This window comes from Phoca vitulina, unplaced genomic scaffold, assembly GCF_004348235.1.
Source record: "Phoca vitulina isolate PV1807 unplaced genomic scaffold, GSC_HSeal_1.0 scaffold19, whole genome shotgun sequence".
Classification (NCBI taxonomy): Eukaryota; Metazoa; Chordata; class Mammalia; order Carnivora; family Phocidae; genus Phoca; species Phoca vitulina.
In genome coordinates, this window is record NW_022589722.1 from 13,604,190 (window position 1) to 13,625,776 (window position 21,587).

Genomic DNA, 21,587 nt, shown 5'->3' on the forward strand with positions numbered 1-21,587 from the left:
AATGAATCATGGAACACTGCATCAAAAACTAATGATGTAATGTATGGTGACTAACATAACAATAAAAAATTAAAGAAAAAAAAATTTGCAGCAGGGGCACCTGGTGGTTCAGTTGGTTAAGTGTCTGACTCTTGATTTCGGCTCAGGTCGTGATCTCAGGGTAGTGAGATCAAGCCCCGCATCAGGCTCCACTTGGAACCTGCTTGAGATTCTCTCTCTCCTCCCGCCTCTGCCCCTCCCCTCCCACTCTCCCCCTCTCAAAAAAAACAAAACAAAACAAAACAAAACCAACAACTTTGCAGTGAATGTGATGGGCAAACTTGGTGACAGTTCATTTGAATTCCATAATAAAATTAAACACTGACCCAAAAAAGGCAATGAAACAAACAAACAAAAAAAACGCATGTTTTCTATAAATAAAGCATAACAACAAAAGCAAAACATCAACTAAGGCTAACTAAATACTAGGAGATTCAATTCATTGAGATATATTTTAGAATATGTTGTCAGTTCTTGAAAACCTTCAAGATGAAATCATAGAGTGAGTATAAATAACAAAACATTGCCCACCCTGCTCAGGTACCAGCCCTGATGCTTCTGATTAAGTGTTCACAGTGGTCTAAACATATTTTGCTCCTTTCATCTGATATATGAGTAACAAACCCAAATGCTATCGGGGCAAAGTAGAAAACCTAAAGGAATGAATCTGGCAATGACAGAAGATGGTAGAAAGAGGTAGAGAGAGGTTGGGACCTTGGAAGGTATATACCCCATCTAAAAGCATTCAAATTCAATATTTTAAAATACTATTTTAGCCAAATAATGCATATCTGCAAGCTAATTATACCTAAATTCAAAGTCCTAAAGCCATCAAGCTCCTCTTCAAATATTACTCTATGTCTCTTCAATTCCTCCCTCTTACAATCTATATTTTACTCACTGATCTCTCCATAGCATTTTGCCCTACTCTTTATTTTAGTATGTCATATATAGGAGGTATTCTTGCAAGTTTTTGTATCCTCCACTAAATTCTGGGCAGAGATCTTACTTATCTTTAATTCTCCAAAAACATATATAATATAGTAAGTAGTATTTTATATTAAAAAGATGTACCATATACATACATAAAATTGAAGCCAGACTCTTTCTCTTCTGGCCATGTCATCTAGTAAAAAATATAAAAAGATCTGGGCCATGGACATGAAGTGAGTTATTGATCTCAGTCATAGTGAAGTCCTTGGTTATGAAGTACTCTGTGCCATCAAGTTTAGAAATATTCCAGAAGTGTCTGGGGCACCTGGGTGGCTCAGTTGGTTAAGTGTCTGCCTTTGGTTCAGGTCATGATCCTGGAGTCCTGGGATTGAGCCCGCTTTGGGCTCCCTACTTAGTGGGAAGTCTGCTTGTCCCTCCCCCACCGCTTGTGCACGCTCTCTCTCTCTCTCTCAAATGAATAAATAAAATCTTTAAAAAAAATATTCCAGAAGTTTTATGAAAGCAGTAAATCTAGATTAGAGAAATTCAACATTCAGACAATAAACATCTAGCTTATCATTAAACACACTTTAAGATAGTAACTTTGTGAGTCACTTAAAATAGTAAATATGTATCTATCTCATTTTAATTGAGGGGAAAATTAGGGTTTTTTTAACATGAGGACTAGAAAAAATTCTTGTGTTTATTTTCAAGGCTGCAAAAGTAGAATAAATAAAAAATTAAGAAAAGATTTTATAAATACCTAAATAGCTAAATAAGACAGGCAAAGCTCCAACGAAAAGTCTGTTCCAGGGTACCAGCCTGAAATGTAGGATGAGAAGGCCTAAAATTTTTATTTTATTTTATTTTATAAGGCTTAAGATTTTTAAAATTTCGGTGCAAAACAAAGGAGAAACAAAATTCAACCTCTAAACAATTCCTAGGAAAAGTAACCCCACAGTTTTGAGCACTAACAGCATTTGGAATGTTGCAAAGCTGGCTGCATTTGTTCCCTCTGGGTATTTGCACCCCTTTAACAATTCACAACCTCTTCTAATTAAGAGGTAAAATCTGTTTTACCAATCCTTGAATTTAGGCTGCCTTTGTGACATGTTGGCTTATCAAACACTACAGAAAAGACAGGATGCTTGCTCCCAGCCTAGACCTCAAGAGACTTTGTATAACCCTCTTCCCTCCCTCCTTCCTTCTGTCTCTTGTGTGCACACATGCATGCACATAGAACCATACAACTGTCATGTGAACAAGCCCAAGGTGGCCTGCTGGATCATGAAAGACACATGGCAACCTCACCCATTATCCCAGGTAACATCCAGTCAATCTCTACAGCAGAGCCACTCAACTGATTTCTAATTGACCCCAGACACATGAGAGAACTTAGCCAAGACAGAACTACCCAGTGAGGCTCAGACTAAATCACCAACCACAGAATTATGAGCTAAATAAGTATTACTGTGTTAAGCCATTAAGTTTCAGGATAGTTTGTTATACAGCAATAGCTTACTAATACACAAGGGAAAAGGACACAATCTGACAGGAACCAAAAGGGTCTCTGGAAGATAAGAATGTTGCCACTGACTTGGGAGACAAAAAACAGTAATAAAAGGAAAAAATGGTTAAAAAAAAGTTAACCTTGGAATTGGAGTTAACTTGAAACAGATAATAAAAGTAGGTTGCCCTTAAAAATAAAAAAGTAGGTTGCCCTTTTCCTTGTGGAGAAACCTTTCCAAATGTTATCCATGCTTCAAAGTTCAACTCAAATCACACCTCTCCAATAAAATTCCTTCTGACTGCCCTTAGACAAAGTGATTTTTCCTTCATTAATCATGTATAGACAGTTCACTATTGTGTAAAGAGGCCTGGATTTTAATCAGTAAGTATAAATTCATATTCTAGGTTTATCAGCTATACATCCTTAGGCAATTTTGTTAACTCTTTGAATCTGATTCCTCATCTCTTAACTGGAACTTAGTAGCTCTTAATCCCACAGGAGGGCTGTTAAAAATGGATTCTAAATGTGTCAACATATTAAACACTAAGTACATACTCAAAAGTATTAAATTGAATTTTGATTCATTCTTTCATTCATTCAACTCTGACTGGATTCCTAGTGTATGTCAAGCTGTGTGCCCGACACTGCGAGGGAACAATTACTAATGATACCACACACAACAGCCTCCTAATAATAATTTTTCATTCATAAAGCCCTAAAATTAGAATGAGGTTAGAAATTATGCCTTAGATCTCTTCATACTTCCCAGCAGCGTGTGGCACAGCATCTTGAATTTAACAGTTATAAAAATATTTGTGGACAATTTAATTAAAAATGAAAAGATCTCTACATATAAGTTTTAGTATCTGTATCTCAAAGCAAAGCAAGAGCATCATCACTTTTAAATCACAGCTAAAAGAAGACTCACTTGACAGCTCACATCCATTCCTGCTTCCAATAGCACCTGAACGACTGCTTTGTGACCATTGCGAGCAGCGAGGTGGAGCGGCGTGTGCTTTCTAGTGTTGCAGCTCATTAAGTTAGGGTGTGCACTGATGATCATTTTGACCACCCTAAGTCGCCCATAGAGTGCTGCCAGATCCAAAGGTGTTTCTAGCTTACTGTTCCTGATGGTAGGATCGGTGAGCTCTTCTAGGAGAACAGCAACTACTTCTGAGTGTCCATATTGAGCCGCACAGTGCAGGGCAGTTTCATTTTCATTGTTCTGTTAAGACAAAGATATAAGATTCAAGTTTTCAGAAATTCAATTATCAAAATCTAAACAGTAATTTAAAACCAGAGATACTTTGAAAATGTAAGTTTAAGATTTATCTATTTTAATAAGTATGCCTAATAGAATATTTGTTAAAGTATCTTATTGCACCAAAAAGATCACATTTTTTAATCATTTCAATAAGGAAAATCAAATTTTCCCCTGCATTATATATTCCAATTTCCGGGAGTGATAAATGATTTAGCCACGTCAGTCAGTGGCCCTGCTGGGCCCAGATGGTCAGTGTTATCTGTACTGTGCATCATGCGTCCGTGACATTTGTTAATGAGAGAGATTAATAACAATTATAACCCACTTTTAACAGACTGGCTTCCCAAAAGAGATGGTAAATTCTTGATAATGAAAGATTTACGGAAAGATTTCCCAAATTAAGTTTCATTTTATTTTCCATATAAGTACAAATCATTGCTTCTTTTGCAAAGAGAATGAAGACATACTGGCCCTAAGATTAAACCACATAGTTTTGAAATATAATTATGGTTTGAGAGGCAGACTTAAACCCACTGCCAGACAAGTTACAAGGAGTATCACATTATTACATATGCACCTAATAAGTGTTTCAGTTGAAAATCAAGATTTTCCAGGAAATTTAGCAAGATAAAAACTGTACCTGATGGATCAAGAGAGTATAATGCTGAGTGAAATAAGATAGAGAAAGACAAACACCATATGATTTCACTCATATGTGGAATTTAAGAAACAAAACAAATGAACAAAGAAAAAGAGACAAACCAAGAAAAGACTCTTAACTATAGAGAACACAGATGGTTCCTGGGGGGGAGGGGGGGGCAGTGAAATAGGTGACAGGGATTAAGAGTACACTTATCTTGATTAACCCTGAGTAATATATGGAGTTGCTGAATCACTATATTGTGCACCTGAAATGAATATAACACTGTATGTTAACTACACTGGAATTAAAAATTTTTTTAAATGTTAAAACAGAGAAAACTAAACCCCATCTCAAGGCAGATGGACCTTTCAGTCCATTTGGGCAGATGGTGTAGGTAGATTGTATATGACTATGTCAGGAGGTAGAAGGATCAGTCAGGAGAAATGTAAACAAGAAATTTTAGTAACAAAAATGCAATGATCCTGAGTAAGGGTTCTACAGAGAAAGAGGCTGCCATCATCAGAGTCATCATCAGAGCTAACACTATGTACCAGGCACAGTTGCATTCCATTTATGTGTACTCTAATCTTCACTCTGCTATTATTATCATTATTGCCACTTTAAGGATGAGGAACTGAGGCACTGAGTAGTTAAATAACTAGCCTTCAAGTATACGGCCATTTAGTGTTGGGGCCAGGATCTGAACCCAAAGTCACTGCTCTTTTGGTTTTTTTTTAAGATGTTATTTATTTGAGAGAGTTTGCGAGAGAGAGAGAGAGAGAGAGGGAGAGAGGAGCAGGGGAAGGGCAGGGGGAAAGGGAGAAGCAGACTCCCCACTGAGCAGGGAGTCTGACGCAGGGCTCTATCCCAGAAGTCTGGAAGTTGGGGATCATGACCTGAGCTGAAGGCAGATGCTTAACCGACTGAGCCACCCTGTCACCCCCCCCAAAGTCACTGCTCTTAATACCATCTTCCACAATAACAACTGTTACTACTATCATTTGCTGAACGTCTAAAAACCATATACATTGTCTCATTTCCCCTACACCACACTGCCTGCCAAGTATTGCTATATAGTCAGAGAAGAAAAGGAAATTAGTGCTGAAAGCAGAATTTCTACAGATTTTGCTCAAAAGAATACCAACTGAGTTGTAACAGGAACTAGCTACTTAGATAGCTGCTCTGACCACATAAAAGGACAAATAGGGTTCAAACCCAAATAAATCTTAATGTTCCCAAAAGTAATTCAGACTTGCTCTGGCTGAAGGATGCAGATAAGTTGAGAGTAGAGAGTTAAGAGCAGAGGGAGGATTTAAAAACTTAAAGAGTGGTCAAAAAAAAAAAAAAAAATTTAATGAGCACTTTGAAAGACTTCTTACTACTTTACCTTCCAAATAAAAGTATCAGAAGAGTGCATTTGAAGGCCAAACCCAGAAAAAATACCTACTCCTTGGAGACAATCAACAAGAAATTAAGATCGGATAGACGGGGAATCCAGCTGAAGGCACTGTTTCTTCCAGCATTTTAGGAGGAGTCATTCTTGTTCTTACTTTGAATGTGCTGCTACAGTGCACTTCCTCACAGAGACTGACCACATACAGGTCTATACAGGTCTACAGTCCCTGATTTTTCTTATCTGGCTAAGTTTTATAAGCCTGATAAGAAAATCAATCTATTACCCTATACCATAAAAATACGATATAGAAATATGCCTTCTGACCAAATCAAATTTTCCCGTGGTTAGAAAGAAACTCAATTTTCAAAACACAGCACCTCTTTGAGAAAAAGAAGAGCCCATTACAAAATAATCACTCCTCAAACACATCTCTACATTTGCAGAGGCCTTAGCACAGGAAATTATAAGTGCAAAACTGAAACTTTCTCTATTAACACCAATTAGATTGTTCAGATCTCAAGAAAAATTATTTCAATCATGCCAGACTTACTCAGGAGAAAATATTCATAGTTTACCCATGATCAACACATACTTGTACTGTCAGATCAGGAAGACCACAACCATGGTACCTTTATAAAAGGCATGATTATATACATGTATCTGTACTAACAAGTGATCTAAAAGAATCGGATTTGAAATACAGACTGTGTAGAAGCACTGATTAATAACTGCCTTATGTCTACAATGAACATTCTTGAGCAGTTCTGAATTCCCTCTTTTTTACCAAATGGGTGTTCTCCAAAAAATTAGGACACTTCTACTTATAGACAATGGGTAGCAGAACAAAACTGGCTGACAAAAGCTATTTACCAAAAGATCTTGCTTCAAAATAAAACTAATGGAAATTAACATTAGTTAGTGAGTTTTAGTAAATGGTAAGTGAATATACTTATCAGATAGGGCTCCTCTTGTTTTTGCCCTAATGTTAAAAAAAAAAAAAAAAAAAGAGGAAAAGAAGGTAAAGGGGGGAAGAGATGAATATACAGAGAAACATAAAATGCAAACATATATAACATCAAAAAAAGGAAATAATAAATCAGTTGACAAAAGAGAGGAAGGATGTAACAATTATAAAAAATATGAAAACCATAATCAGGGCATGGTCTACTTTGTTTTCAAAATTACATTGTCCTAAATTGGCCACTAATTCTAGGGCAGTATAGAATGGTGACCTATGTTGAAGTGCTGACACACACTGGATCTCTCTGAACCTATCTTATCAGAAAAATGTGAATATTACCCTCCCTATAAACCTTAGAGTATAGCTTATAAATCAAAAGAAATAACATAAAGGCAAATGCTTTGTAAATGTTAAATATCAAAATATAAGACAGAATTATTTTGAAAGAAAGCTGTATTAGAAACCAAAGACTACTTTCAGAAATCAGAACTAAGCCCCGACAATTATACATAATTTTATTATCATAACATGGAGCATAATTGGTTAGGAGTCTGAGCTTTGCATCAGAAAAACCTGAATTCAAATACGTAGTGCATTTCTTAGTAGCTGTGATATCATGGGCAAGTTATTTAATCTCTCTAAGGTAGCTTCCCATATATAAAATAAGAACATAATTAATCCCTATCTCATCAGGATGCAGTAGAGCTTTGTAAGATAATAGATGAAGTACTTTGCACACTGCCTGGCATATAGTAAACAATCCATAAGTGACAGGATTTATGATGACAATACCAATATGCTATTGTGGAGGGCTCTGGAATTAGAGTTCAAAGTCTGAGTTTTAGTCACTCAGTAATGTGTGGCCTTGCATGACTTATTTAGCTTTACTGAGCCTAATTTCTCATCTATAAAATGGGAGCGATACTATCACTTCAAGGGTTGTGAGAATTAAATAACGTAATTTAGGTAAAAGTGCTTAGCATGGTATTTGGCTATGTCAAGCACCATGTCTCAATATATCTTTATTATTTTCATTTCTCCCCTCTGTTGCTTAAATACATAAAGGTTTATAAGTAACTAGTACATTTCTACCCCATTCAGAGGGGGAAAATAAGAAATAAAGCTAAAATGAAAAGTTACTTTTACAAAAATAAAATTCCCACATCAGAAACAGGAGAAATGACACTAAATGACAGAAATACATCAGCACTAAAGGAGTACCATATACATAACAAATACTGACAGCATGGTATTAAAAATCTCAAGATATTTTTAATTTATTTCCAGTAGAATCCACAAGACAAAGCAACTTTCAAATACAAATGAATTCTAAGTGTTTTTTCTTATTTGCACATCATTTAAAAAATATTTTGCTTGTAAAAACTAACATCCTCTTGTTTAACCTTGGATTGTTTTTCCATCTTACTATTTCAAGTTCACTTTGGGGCATTCAGACAGTTTTAAGAATAACCACCAGATGGCTCATCCCACAAATGATCTTTTAACTTTTGATTTTCTGAAAAACAGAACAGCATTCCCATAAATTTCCCTTTAGCATGATATGCTGATAAAGACAGGCATCTGTCATTTTTTAAAGATTGAGTTTATGAATGTATTTGCATAAAAATACACTTCATTTGGTAACCTATAAACATAGATATTTTGTGATAATTATTAATAAGACACTTCCAATTAATACAACATTTTTCCTACTCAGAGGAACTTTATTTCTATAACTGCATTTTTCTGGGGAAAAAATGTATTTTTCTTCCCTTTGGTGTGTATAGCTAGTGCCAGTGTTACTTTTTATTCTTTAGTCTGAATTTCAGTCAAAGGCCTGCAAAGTCTGTATTCATTTGAACAGTATGCTAATTGCACTTTATTAGATGTGCTTGCCCCTAGAGTAACCACTTGCATTGATATTGGACAACTGCCAACCTGCAGCTTAATGCCATGATTGTAATTCAATTGTTGGGCTACATGCTGGTTTTCAAATATAGTTTTACAAAATGGGAACAGCAGGGGGCATGCAGAGCTCAAGATGTTTATTACCATACTGTACTAGCAGCCTGTATTTTACTTTCAGAAATCTGTGGTCTTATTTATTTAGAATACTGAGAATGGCATTCCTTTTTTAATATGTCAGTTATGTGTAATATGGATATTATACACTTGAAAATATTTTTACTTTATCTGTCAGTATATTGCTGCTGTGTTTTATTCAACATACTCTGGTCATACATACAGGAAATTTTTAACTTAATATGTGACTATCGATGGTATATACTGTATTTTGCATTTTGATTCACAAAATTGTATTTGCTATGGAAATGTGGAAGTAAATGGAGAGTATTCTGCAAATGAATCCATCATCGTTTTAGCATTTAAAATTTTATTAAGAAAAGCTCTAATTCATATTAAAATGTGAATTCTGTCCTATCTTTTAAATATTCAAAAACTACAAAATGGATGCTTATATAGTTAGGCAAAAATATTAGTTACTTTCTTTATGTAGTATTCTCTTGTTAACAAATATCTTTACAAAAGCCCAACTTAGGGCCTATGTACCTAATACAAGTGCCAAAGAATTTTTCAATTTCTCCTTTAGGGAATTTAACAGTGAAAGGTCTTTGGCAGGGTAATGACAGAAATAATCAATTTTTCAATGCGGCTTTGCCTTTGCAAACCTCTAGAAAAACTATAGCATGAGCAAATATTTGACAAGTGCACCTGTTCATTGACTCTGGAATGTGATGGTCCATGATGAATAAGAATCTTCACAATTTCTACATCTCCTTTCCAGGCAGCCAGGTGAATGGGAAAATAACCTTTGTTGTCTGCTACATTTGTTGATGCCTCATACTGAAGTAGTTTGAGAACTATGTCCCTGAGAGGAAAAAAAAAAAAGAACAGAAAAGAAAATATGCTAAACACACAGATTTCAATGAACAGATAATTATGAACATATACTAGATGCTGGCTAGAAATTTAGAGTAAGAGATATAAAATTTGGTGTAACAGTTAGCCTATTCAAAATTTGGCTATTTTACTTACCTGGAAAACCACCACCACCATACATACACACACAGAGCACTAACCAATGAAAGCACTTAATGGAATTCATTTGGGCAAAATTTATCTAATTTCATAACTGAATGAAATAAGTAAAACATTTTTTAAAAATGCCTCTTCCCATTTTTTTTAAAAAGGGGTTGTTCTCAAATAGCCCATACCTGAGATTTAGCGTGAAGGAAAAGCAGAGGTTAAGCGAATTCCTTATTCACACACACACACACACACACACACACACATATCATACTACTAAGAGACATTTAGGTTATTTATATACATCATTCCTATAGAGACTTGGAATAAGGAATTGAAGCATATAAAAGAGAAAGTAGACAGCACAGTAGAAAAGGGGGGGTTAATAACTTCTCAGCCATGGCACACAACATATTTTGAATATGTGCTATTCATACATCTGCACTCCTTCACCTCTCTGTTCCAAGCTTAAGAAAAAAATTCAAGAAGGAAATTCATTCATGAGACAAGTTCCACCACTGATCCAATATCAATTCTTACTCAATATACCGTACCTATAACCATTTTGTACTCAATCCCCACCAAGTTTTCAAAGCAAAAATTCTGAACTGCAATACTCAACCTAAAGAAGACTTACCAATTTTTGGTACACATTAAACTGAATTTTGTATCAACCAAACAAAAACAGTAATTCTAAACAAAAACTCTATTTTTACTTAAAGCATTTATGAAGCAAATTCTATTAACTCATTAAATGAAATCTCACACATTATACATATGTGTGTGTGTGTGTGTGTGTAACCAGTTACAATAAATTCTAAAGTTTCTCATATATAACAAATCACTGGTAGTAAGAACAAATGTTAACACAAAGAGCTAAATTTAAATATTTCATGAAGCCAGACTTTAAATGTAAAGTAACAAGAAAAATTGGAGGAAGTCTGAATAGAAGTTATAGCTACCTCCCCACAAACACACAAAATAGACATGATACAAACATTACAGTAAATGGTAAAATATAATGAATGCCCAGAGTGTGGTCTGAACTTGTAAAGGGGAGCAGAATATACCACCCCAAAATATACCTCTTTGGCATAAGTATTATTTTCAGCTGATTACTTTTAAGAAAGAGTAGATGTTGTTAAACCTCTGAAAACGGAATAGAAGTTACCCTTCTGTAAGAGACATTTAAATCTATAAGGAAAACTCCATTTGTAAGGGAGTCTCCCTCTTTGTACCAGAAAATGATAATGGACTCTAAATCTCTTAGAAACTCTTATCAAGGGAGGAAGCAGAAACTTAAATCTGAGTAACAACCCCACAACTTGTTTATTGTGCTTTTCCTAATAACCTCCCATAACTAGTTCCCCTCAACAAACATCTATTTTATGTTTAGCAGGAAATGGTTTTGAAGGTGGTGGCAGGGGCCATTAAAGAGAGTTAACTCAGTTTTTCTGGGTATCTCCCATGTATATACAAGAGGTATACATATTACTAAACTTCTTGTTTTTCTCTTGTTAATCTACCTTTTTATTATGGGGGGGAGTGGGGGTTCCTCAGCCAAGAACCCAGAAGGGAAAGGGAAAATTATTCTTTCTCCCCCACATACGAAACATTGGACTTAATAGATAAATGTATGAAATCATGATGAAAGAACCAAGAATATGCTGTAGAAATATTTAGAATGTTCCAAGGAGTAATAAGTTTTCTAATGATACAATTTCAGAGAAAATAAGAATAAAATCTCACTTTAATATTCTTTGTAAGAACCAGTAGTATTTTATAAAACCTGAACTTAGAAGATTTGGATCGGAGTCCTAGCTACACAAACTACCTAATGATGTGACCCCTAGAGAAATTACTTAGTCTTGTCTTTTTCTTTTCTGTAGGGGATATTGTAATAATAATAACACCCACTGGTCAAGACTGGTAAGAGCTTTAAATGAGATCACAGAAGAGAAGCTACTCAATAAATAGTAAAGCGCTGTACAAAAATATTAGTTCTTGTCCCAGGTGAAAACAAAATCCTTTAAAAATAAAAATGCTTCCAGCAAATCATCTTTGCAAAAACAAATATGAAAATCAGAAGGACACTTGAAGGCTGTCAAATTCACATATTCCTCCTCACCTCTCTGCCATGCAAAAGTTACTATATAGCGTCTTCTATTCTGAGATAAATAACTACAATGTGATAAGAAGGATTCAATACCAATGAATTAAAAAAGCAGTTAAAAATCAGAATATCTGCTTTAGAGTTCCAACGTTCTACTACTTACTAATTTGGTCACCTTGGGCAAATCAAATAGCCTCTGCCAGTCTTTCAGATATTGTTAAAGTAGAATTCAGAGGCTACATCTTCCTGCCAGCCTCCAAAGGGTTGGTGTGAATCAAATAAAAAACAGGTATGACTATAAAATCGTATGCAAACAAACACTATTCTCAAGGTAAGCTGCAGCAATGTTTAGCAATCCCAGTGATTCTTTTTTTAATGAAACATTTCAGCATTTTATTTATTTATTTATTTTTTTAAAGATTTTATTTATTTATTTAACAGAGAGAGAGACAGCAAGAGAGGGAACACAAGCAGGGAGAGTGGGAGAGGGAGAAGCAGGCCTCCCGCCAAGCAGGGAGCGACGAACAGGGAGCCCAATGCGGGGTTCAACCCCAGGACCCTGGGATCATGACTTAAGTCGAAGGCAGATGTTTAACAACTGAGCCACCCAGGCGCCCCGCATTTCAGCATTTAAATAAAAGGTAAAGCGATACCAAAAGAAGACACAGTTAATTATCTGGATCTAAAAAGTAGAATTTATACTAGTCACAAAACAGACTTCTCCAAATTCATATATCAGAGAAAGATACTTCTGTGAAGAGTTTTAACTTTATTCCTCAATGCCTAACCAATTAAAAAAATAATCTGAAACTTCTAAAGGCATTTACTTTCAAAGGGTAAGAGGAAAGTTTAATGGGTTTATCAATCCTATTTTCTTTTACTCTCATGAAATCCATTCAGAGTTTAATTTGTTCTTTGGCTCAATTCTTGTTGACATTTTCTAATAATGTATGGGATATACATCCATTCTTTATCAGGAAGATTGATGAAATAATGAAAAAACTAACTTACTGACATTTGTATTGTGTCATATTACCACTACCTAATATGTAAATCTGAAAAGAACAATCTGTATGCCTATGAAATTGCCTCCAGTGAACAATACAATACTAACTAAATACTATTTACCTTTTTTAAAGATTTTATTTATTTATTTGAGAGAGGGAGTGAGAGAGAGACAGAGCAAGTGGGGAGAGGGAGAAGCAGACTCCCCACTAAGCAGGGAGCCCGACTCAATCGGGGCTCGATCCCAGGACCCTGAGATCATGACCCGAGCTGAAGGCAGACGCTTAACCGACTGAGCCACCAAGGCGCCCTATATTTATGTGTTTTCTTTTAATTCATTTTACTAAATTTATTTTTTTAAAGACTTATTTATTTGAGAGAGAGAGAGCCAGTGAGAGAAGAGGCAGAGGGAGAGGGAGGAGGAGAGAAGCAGACTCCCCCCTGGGGAGGGAGCCCTGCCTGGGGCTCCGCCCCATGCCCCTGAGATCATGACCTGAGCCAAAATCAAGGGTCAGATGCTTAACCAACTGAGTCACTCAGGGGCCCCAAACTTGTTCATTTTATTCACAGACATCAGCTAATGAACAGGCATGGCTCAGATTTCTAATGTGAAAACGTATTTATGAAATATGAAGTTATATTTCTGATAAAAATGTGCCTGTCAGTCTTACTGAATCATAAATAAAATATTAATCAACCAACTGTCATTTATACATCTTATGAGGTATCCATGTATATCACAAGTAATAATGTATTAAACAGGCCCTTTTCCTCCATATTCATTAAGAATAAATTAAATTTCAGGTACTATCTATTATATCTAAACTAGAATGGTATTTAACACTAGGATCCTACCCAAATCAGTATTATTTATTTTTTTTTTTTTCAAAGATTTTATTTACTTTAGAGAGAGAAAGAGTGAAAGAGAGATCATGAGCAGAGGCTAGGGGTAGAGGGAGAAGCAGACTCTCCGCTGAGCAGCGAGCCTGATGCGAGACCCAATCCCAGGACCCTGGGATCATGACCTGAGCTGAAGGCAGACGCTTAACCAACTGAGGCATGCAGGCACCGTATTGATTTTCATTTTTATTTAAGTTGTTCCTTATATCTTTCAAATGAACATGTTGACTGCGCTTGGTTACTAGGCATGAAATATTAAGTTATACTGATGAACAATGTTCATAAAATAGCAAACAGTGAAGTAACATCTATATCTTGATCATAAAGTGGCATTCTTTCTTATATATAGCATTTCATAAATAAGAACTGCTCTAAAATCCTAAAGTAAATGTGGTCGATGAGATCACAGAAAAAACAATTCCATTTCCCAGGAGTAAAACAAAATATCAAATTAAATTTAATAATAATGCAATTTAAATCATTGCAACATTTTGGGGCACGTGGGTGGCTCAGTCAGTTAAGCTTCTGCCTTTGGCTCAGGTCATGATCCCAGGGTCCTGAGATCGAGCCCCGCATCGAGCTCCTTGCTCTGCAGGGAGCCCGCTTCTCCCTCTCCTCCCCACTTGTGCTCTCACTGTCTCTCCTTCTCTCTCTCAAATAAATAAATAAAATCTTAAAAAAAAAAAAAAAATCATTGCAACATTTTGCACCTTGAGGCTAATATATAAGTTCAGGTAAAAATAGGAATTCTAAAAGTATTAATTTTTGCTACTATAATTTGTTTCATTTTCTGATAGATATAAATATACTTCTAATTCATGTATCTTTTAAGAAGTTTCAGGATATGTTCTGAGCAAAATTAAGTTAATTGGGAAGGTTCAAAATTCAAATTTCTTTACCTCAAAAGCAAATTTCCCTATAATTAAATCATAACCAAAGACATTTATTTTGTTCCATCCTCCCTCGTTACTAGTCCAAAGAACTTTGAAATAAATGCAAATCATCTTCATATGGATAGAGTATTTAACAAACTAATGGAATTCTCACATTAATTAAGGCCCTTTTGATTTCAGACTTTCTTGAAGATTTTACTTCTCCTTAACAGAAATAGAGTTGCAAATGTGTTTGACATGGTCAAAAGACCTTAGGACAATCCACTCCTAATTTTCTAACTGGAGCTCCTTTTTATACTGAATTCACTCTCATAGATTTCCAGAGAGAGTGAATAAGAACAAATTTTAACTATTTAATATCCTTATCCAGGAAAGAAGCAATCAGATCAAAGTTATTTCTAGGTTATCCAAAGAGAAACTTTATGGAACAGACTATATAAATTTTTAGAAGAAGTTCTCTTCTTTCATTAGAAAACTTAAGAAAGAGTAAATCAAAAGTACACATAAATTACTATCTGGATTCTAGATATAATTTGAGATACAGTTTGGATTTCAGATAATGGAGTCTAGGATTCAAGCATTAAATATTTAGAGAATGAAAAGCAAGAACAGCAAATACTTAAACCTGACACATAACAAAGAATATACATATTTCAAAGTTATAAATGATAATAATTTAGTGCTGACAGTTCTCAAAACAGCATCCAAGAATCACAGTGTGCCCAATATAGCTTAATGAGATGAAACTTAACAAGAAAAAAAGAAAAGGAACAATTTGCTAAGAGAAGGAGAACTGAAATAATTTGCTAAGAGAAGGAGAACTGAAATATGAATACACATGTTTAGTAAAACCTTATAGTAAACAGTAAGATTATTATTAAAAAGATTAGGAAAAGAAAAAAGGAAAGGAGAGGAGAGAGGAAGAGAAGGAAGAAGGGACAGAGGAAGGAAGGAAAAAGGGAAAGAGATAGGGAGGAAAAAAGTGAGGGAAGGAGGGAGAGAGGGAAGAAGAAAGGCAGAAAGGCAGGCCAGCTGGCTGGCTAATGTCTATTCAGAAGAGAATTAAGAGAGCCAGATTTGTAGCAGAAATACATGAGAGAGAAAATGGATCTTTCACATTATAAAAAAGAATAACAGAAATAGGTCTCTTGCCTATCTATTGAAATAACTTATAATCATTGCTAGTGGATTTTGTTCTATTGACCATGTTTTTTTCTATCATTCGAAGTTAATAATTTTCTAGTCTGCAATTACAAATGACCCAGGAAATCACTAATAGAAGTACATTTTCTATTGTGTCCGGATTTGGCTAAGTGGAGATGAATTGTTCATTATGAAATAATGTATTTCAGGTACAAAATGCTGCTCCACTTGTGGATTAACTAGAGTTGATAAACAAGAGCCCCCAGGAAAACATACAATATAAGAGGATATAAAACAGGCTTAATTTGCAGTATGAAGGCTTAACTGTATGTTGAGGGTAGGAGAAAAGCCTGTGTTAAAAGCAAAATAAGAAGCTACAGAACCCTGTATTATTACTGCTAGCTCTATGATTCCATGAACTTTAGCCTAGAAATCATGTTTTCGGAAACAATCTACAGCTGAGGCTACAACAACAATAGCAACAAACATGGAAATGATGTGTTTCTGTGCTGACTGCTAAGGCTTGCTTGGGAAGAATACAAAATAATCAACTGTTCATTACCTTGCTAAGTGAGAAAAGCAGAGGCAAAGAAAAGAAAAAAAACATTCTTCTCTGGCTCTGAGATATATACTATGACTTTTTTTCTCCTTCAAATATCTTTTCTTAAGCCAATATTAAAATTAGCATTCTATGTGAACACACTAGTTGATGATAATGGGAGGCAGCCCAGAAATAGATAACAGAACAGAGAAAAGCCAGCAAGAGTTTAGAAAACTGATGTGCATAGAGCCACAAAAGGAAGATAATGTAGAGTAATGGTAAAAGCACACACTTAGAACTAAAACACTTAAAGTCTAAACACAGCCCCACCTTAATATCTAAGTGACCACTATGTCATTTGTCATTTATCCAGAATGGGCTTATTTCTCCATCTACAAAATGAGGGAAGGGAGGGGGCAGGATTGAATAAACCATCTCTAATTTTAAAAATCCACGGGTAATTTAAAGTAAAGAGATATTACACTCTAGATGAAAATCCAAACTTCAGAATTGTAGCATCATAGTACATAACTGAGCCACAAATACCAAAACAGTGTATCACAAAATGTTATAACTGAAAGAAACAATGGAAAATGTCCAGCTTATGTATTCATCATACTGAACTGAGCCCTAGATGGGTTAATTAAATGGCTCAAGATATATAACTAGCAGAGATGGGAAGATGGGATTAGAATTCTCCCGCTTTTTTCCAATGCCTATAGAATGACACTGAGTACAATCTTTCTAGAAAGTGTTAAAAAGATGGGATCTTCATATAGAAGCAAAAGCAGAGATATATAATTCTCAAAGAATATCTGCAATTAAAGAGATCTTAAAAGATATCTAAGATATCTAGTCAAAGCCCCCCTTTATGATCTTAATGATTGCTAATCAATTTGCTTAAATTATCTTTACTTTGTACATTGCTAATGGAAACGAAAAATTATGCAGTGGACCAAAGGGAAACACATCTCGGGGCGCCTGGGTGGCTCAGTCGTTAAGCGTCTGCCTTCGGCTCAGGTCATGATCCCAGGGTCCTGGGATCGAGCCCCGCATCGGGCTCCCTGCTCCACGGGAAGCCTGCTTCTCCCTCTCCCACTCCCCCTGCTTGTGTTCCCTCTCTCACTGTGTCTCTCTCTGTCAAATAAATAAATAAAATCTTTAAAAAATAAAAAAATAAAAAAAAAAAAATAAAAAAAAGGGAAACACATCTCAATGGTTAGAACTTGATAGGCCATCACATATAAATCAAAAACATTTACTAACCACTGAAAACCACAGATGGATATGAATGCTAATCCATTTTGGGACAACATTATTTTGAGACGTGCTTATCATGACAAGCTAAGATAGAACAAGAAAAGTAGGATAGCTCCAGTGCTCAGGCCCAAGATCTTCTGTCCATTAGATCTGATAGTCTGTCTTTCCAATTATTTTCCTAACCGGAATTCCCCTAAATACACAATTAAGATGACCAAAGAAGCCATCAGCATTGTATTTATTGGGCTGATTTAATTTGCCTTCATCCTGATGACTCTGGTACAAAGAAGAATAAATAGTAATTCCTTTAAAACATTCAGATTGTAGGTATCTGCATACATTTTACACTCTACAGAAGGACAGCAATATATTTTGAAAAAGACCCAGCACAATAAAAGGTTCTAAGTTAGATGTATAAGAAATATAATATAGAATAGGGAGTAGATGAAAAATGTTGTTTGGGGATTCTAATACTAAGAACCCAAATGATGAAACATTATGTTTATGACTATATGTATATGTATAATTATATATGGGTAGATAGATACAGATATATCTCCATATCCAAACAATGATAATGTTAGATTTATGCAATAAGTTTAAAAATAAAAAATGTCACAGTGATAAATGACAAAAAGGGTCTTTCTTTTGTGAGAACTTTAAGGCCATAAAATGTAATCAAGTGTGACTTGATCTTGTGTCTCAATTCACAAAATAAAGGAACAGTTATGTGGGAAAGCAAAAGGTAACTAGCTTTTTTTTTTTGCTTGCTTTTTTTTTTTTATTTGTAACTAGCATTTTTAAGGCAGTAATTACTATATCTAAAAAAACTCTAGTAAAATGGGGGCTCCTGGGTGGCTCAGTCAGTTTAAGCATCCAACTCTTGGTCAAGCTCAGATCATGATTTCATGGGTCATGGGATCAAGCCCCAAGTCAGGCTCCACACTCAGTGGGAAGTCTGCTTGAAGATTCTGTCCCTCTGCCCTTCCGGTGTGTGCATGCACACACACACTCTCTTTTTCTAAAATAAATAAATCTTTAAAAAACTGAAGTAAAAGTAAAATGAAATGATCCAAGTCTGGGAAGACTAATAATTTGGATCATTAGAGCAAAGGAAAAACAGAAAGGAAAGGGAGACATGAAGAGTCCCTTTCTTTCTGATGGGGGAGAACAGAACATCTGAATCATTCAGACTCTCATATTTTGTCAGTAAACCATTAGGTAACCTAGATAAAACACTAGAAATGAAATGATGGTGATGGTTACACAGTCTTTCACTGTCCATACTGTAGGCTATCACATTATTGAAACATAATTCCAAAGGTTAAAGAAATTTAAAACCTTTAGAAAGACTATCTTGAATGACATAGAAAAAGCATATTTCCTAAATTTGAAGGATTTTGAAGTGGTTCATATTCATAGTAAGAACCTATTAAGATTTTACTCTTGGTGAATACTCCCCATGTTAGATAAAGACACCCAAAAAAGGTAGGGTGGCATTACTAATTGGTTTTATCCCATTCCCCCCCCTGAAAACTACACATAACTAACATGTCCTGTCACTTCTTTTATTCTTCTTGCGTGATATTTGACTATTTTAGAACAATTCTCTTGGTTTATACTCTGCACATAATCATCCACAGCAACATTCTTACCAAGTTTAAATGGTCAGTGTTGCCACCTAGTGCCTCTTCAAATTCACCTAAGCCCAGGAAACTCCTGGCAACATGAGATAGGTATTATCAACATAATGAATTTCATCACATGTAACTAAATACACCAGGTTTCTAGTCCAAATAAATAGCACTTACTTATGTCCATTTAAGGCTGCATGGTGTAAAGCAGTGTAACCCGAACTGTCTGTGCAGTTCACATTGGGGCCTCGCCAGATGCTGCAAATAAAGCACAAGCGCAGAGTTAACAGTTAAGCAGAACCGTGCTTTGAAAAACAAAAAGAAACCTCAGAGTCCCACAGCCAGCAGCATGTTGCATAAGAAAATTCTAGTCATGTAGAAAATGAATGCCATCTTTCATGCATTCTCCTTGGAACAGTAACTTCATTTATTTGATATAAGGAAATTATTAGGGAATATAACCACCTCCAGAAATTATTAGTAAATGTAGGACTACTGCCATGTATTAAAACCTGAATCCAAAAATTCCCTATTATTTTATATAAATACTTAAATATTGGAAGCAATTAACACTCAGCTACTATATTCTCTACCAAAGAATAAAGATTTATGACACCTGCCTCCTCCATTTTAACACAATCCTTCTGAGATGTCAGAGATTTATATAAGTTAAAAGACATTTCTGCATTATGGGAAGAATATAAACTCTTCTTGCTGTTCAAATGTTACCAAGATAATCAGTATTTCATACTTGAAAATATAATTGAAGATTTGGACTGTTATAAACCACAAGGAGATTATCATAGTTTTGAAGATATCATTTTACAATACAACATATTTTGAAGATAACGTATACATATTTTGATACTATTCACAAATCAATCAACATGATAGATCACATCAATAAGAGAAAGGATAAAAACCATATGATCATTTCAATAGATGCAGAAAAAGCATCTGACAAACTACAACATCCATTCATGATAAAAACCCTTAACAAAGCAGGTTTAGAGGGAACATACCTCAATACATAGAGGCCATACATGAAAAACCCACAACAAACATCATACTCAAAGGGGAAAAACTGAGAGCTTATCCGCTAAGGTCAGGAATAAGACAAGGATGTCCGCTCTCACCACTCTTATTCAACCACAGTAATGGAAGTCCCAACCACAGCAATCAGACAACACAAAGAAATAAAAGGCACCCAAATTGGTAAGGAAGAAGTAAAACTTTCAATATTTACAGGTGACATGATACTATACGTAGAAAACCTGAAATATTCCACCAAAAAACTACCATAAAGTCACAGTATACAAAATCAATGTACAGAAACTTGTTGCATTTCTATACACTAATAATGAAGCAGCAGAGAGAGAAATTAAGAAAACAATCCCATTTACAAATGCACCATTTCAAAGAAATTCAAGATGACACAAAGAAATGGAAAGACATTCCATGCTCATGGATTGGAAGAACAAATACTGTTGAAATGTCTAAATTACCCAAAGCAATCCAGACATTTAATGCAATCCCTATCAATACCAACAACATTTTTCACAGAACTAGAACAAACAATCCTAGAATTTGTATGGAACCACAAAAGACCCTGAACAGCCAAAGCAATCTTGAAAAAGAAAAAACCTGAAGGAATCACAATTACAGAGTTTAACTTGTATTACAAAGCTGTAGTAATCAAAAAACAGTATGGTACTGGGGCGCCTGGGTGGCTCAGTTGGTTAAATGTCTGCCTTCAGCTCGGGTCATGATTCCAGGGTCCTGGGATCCAGCACCACATCGGACTCCCTGCTCAGCAGGGAGCCTGCTTCTCCTTCTCCCTCTGCCCCTCTGCTTTTGCTCTCTCTCTCACTTGTGCTCGATCTCTCTCAAAAAAATAAATTAAAATTAAAATTAAAAAAAAAAACCAGTATGGTACTGGCACAAAAACAGACACATAAATCAATGGGACAGAATACAAAACCCAGAAATAAATCTACAATTATATGGTCACTCTTCGATAAAGAAGCCAAAAATATGCAGTGGGAAAAAGACATTCTTTTCGACAAATGGTGTTGGAAAAACTGGACAGCTACATGCAAAAGAATGAAAATGTACCATTTTCTTACACTGTATACAAAAATAAACTCGAAATAGATTAAGGGCCTAAATTTGAGATCTGAAACCATAAAAATTCTAGAATAAAGCACAAGCAATAATTTCTCTGAAATTGACTATAACAACATCCTTCTAGATATGTCTCCTAAAGCAAGGGAAACAAAAGCAAAAAAAAAACAATTGGGTCTACAT

At 35.2% G+C, this 21,587-nt stretch overlaps 1 protein-coding gene across 13 annotated transcripts in view; it reads right to left on the reverse strand.

Moving 5' to 3' along the window:
* The window catches only part of ANKS1B (ankyrin repeat and sterile alpha motif domain containing 1B), a 1,095,895-nt gene that overhangs the window by 939,828 nt on the left and 134,480 nt on the right, over positions 1-21,587 (reverse strand). For all 13 annotated transcript variants that reach the window (XM_032416344.1, XM_032416343.1, XM_032416340.1 and 10 more), the window contains exons 2-4: positions 19,458-19,538; positions 9,477-9,633; positions 3,411-3,707 (exon numbers count right to left, since the gene is read on the reverse strand). In XM_032416344.1, the coding sequence (XP_032272235.1) occupies positions 3,411-3,707; positions 9,477-9,633; positions 19,458-19,538 (535 nt within the window). The remainder of the gene's footprint in view (positions 1-3,410; positions 3,708-9,476; positions 9,634-19,457; positions 19,539-21,587) is intronic.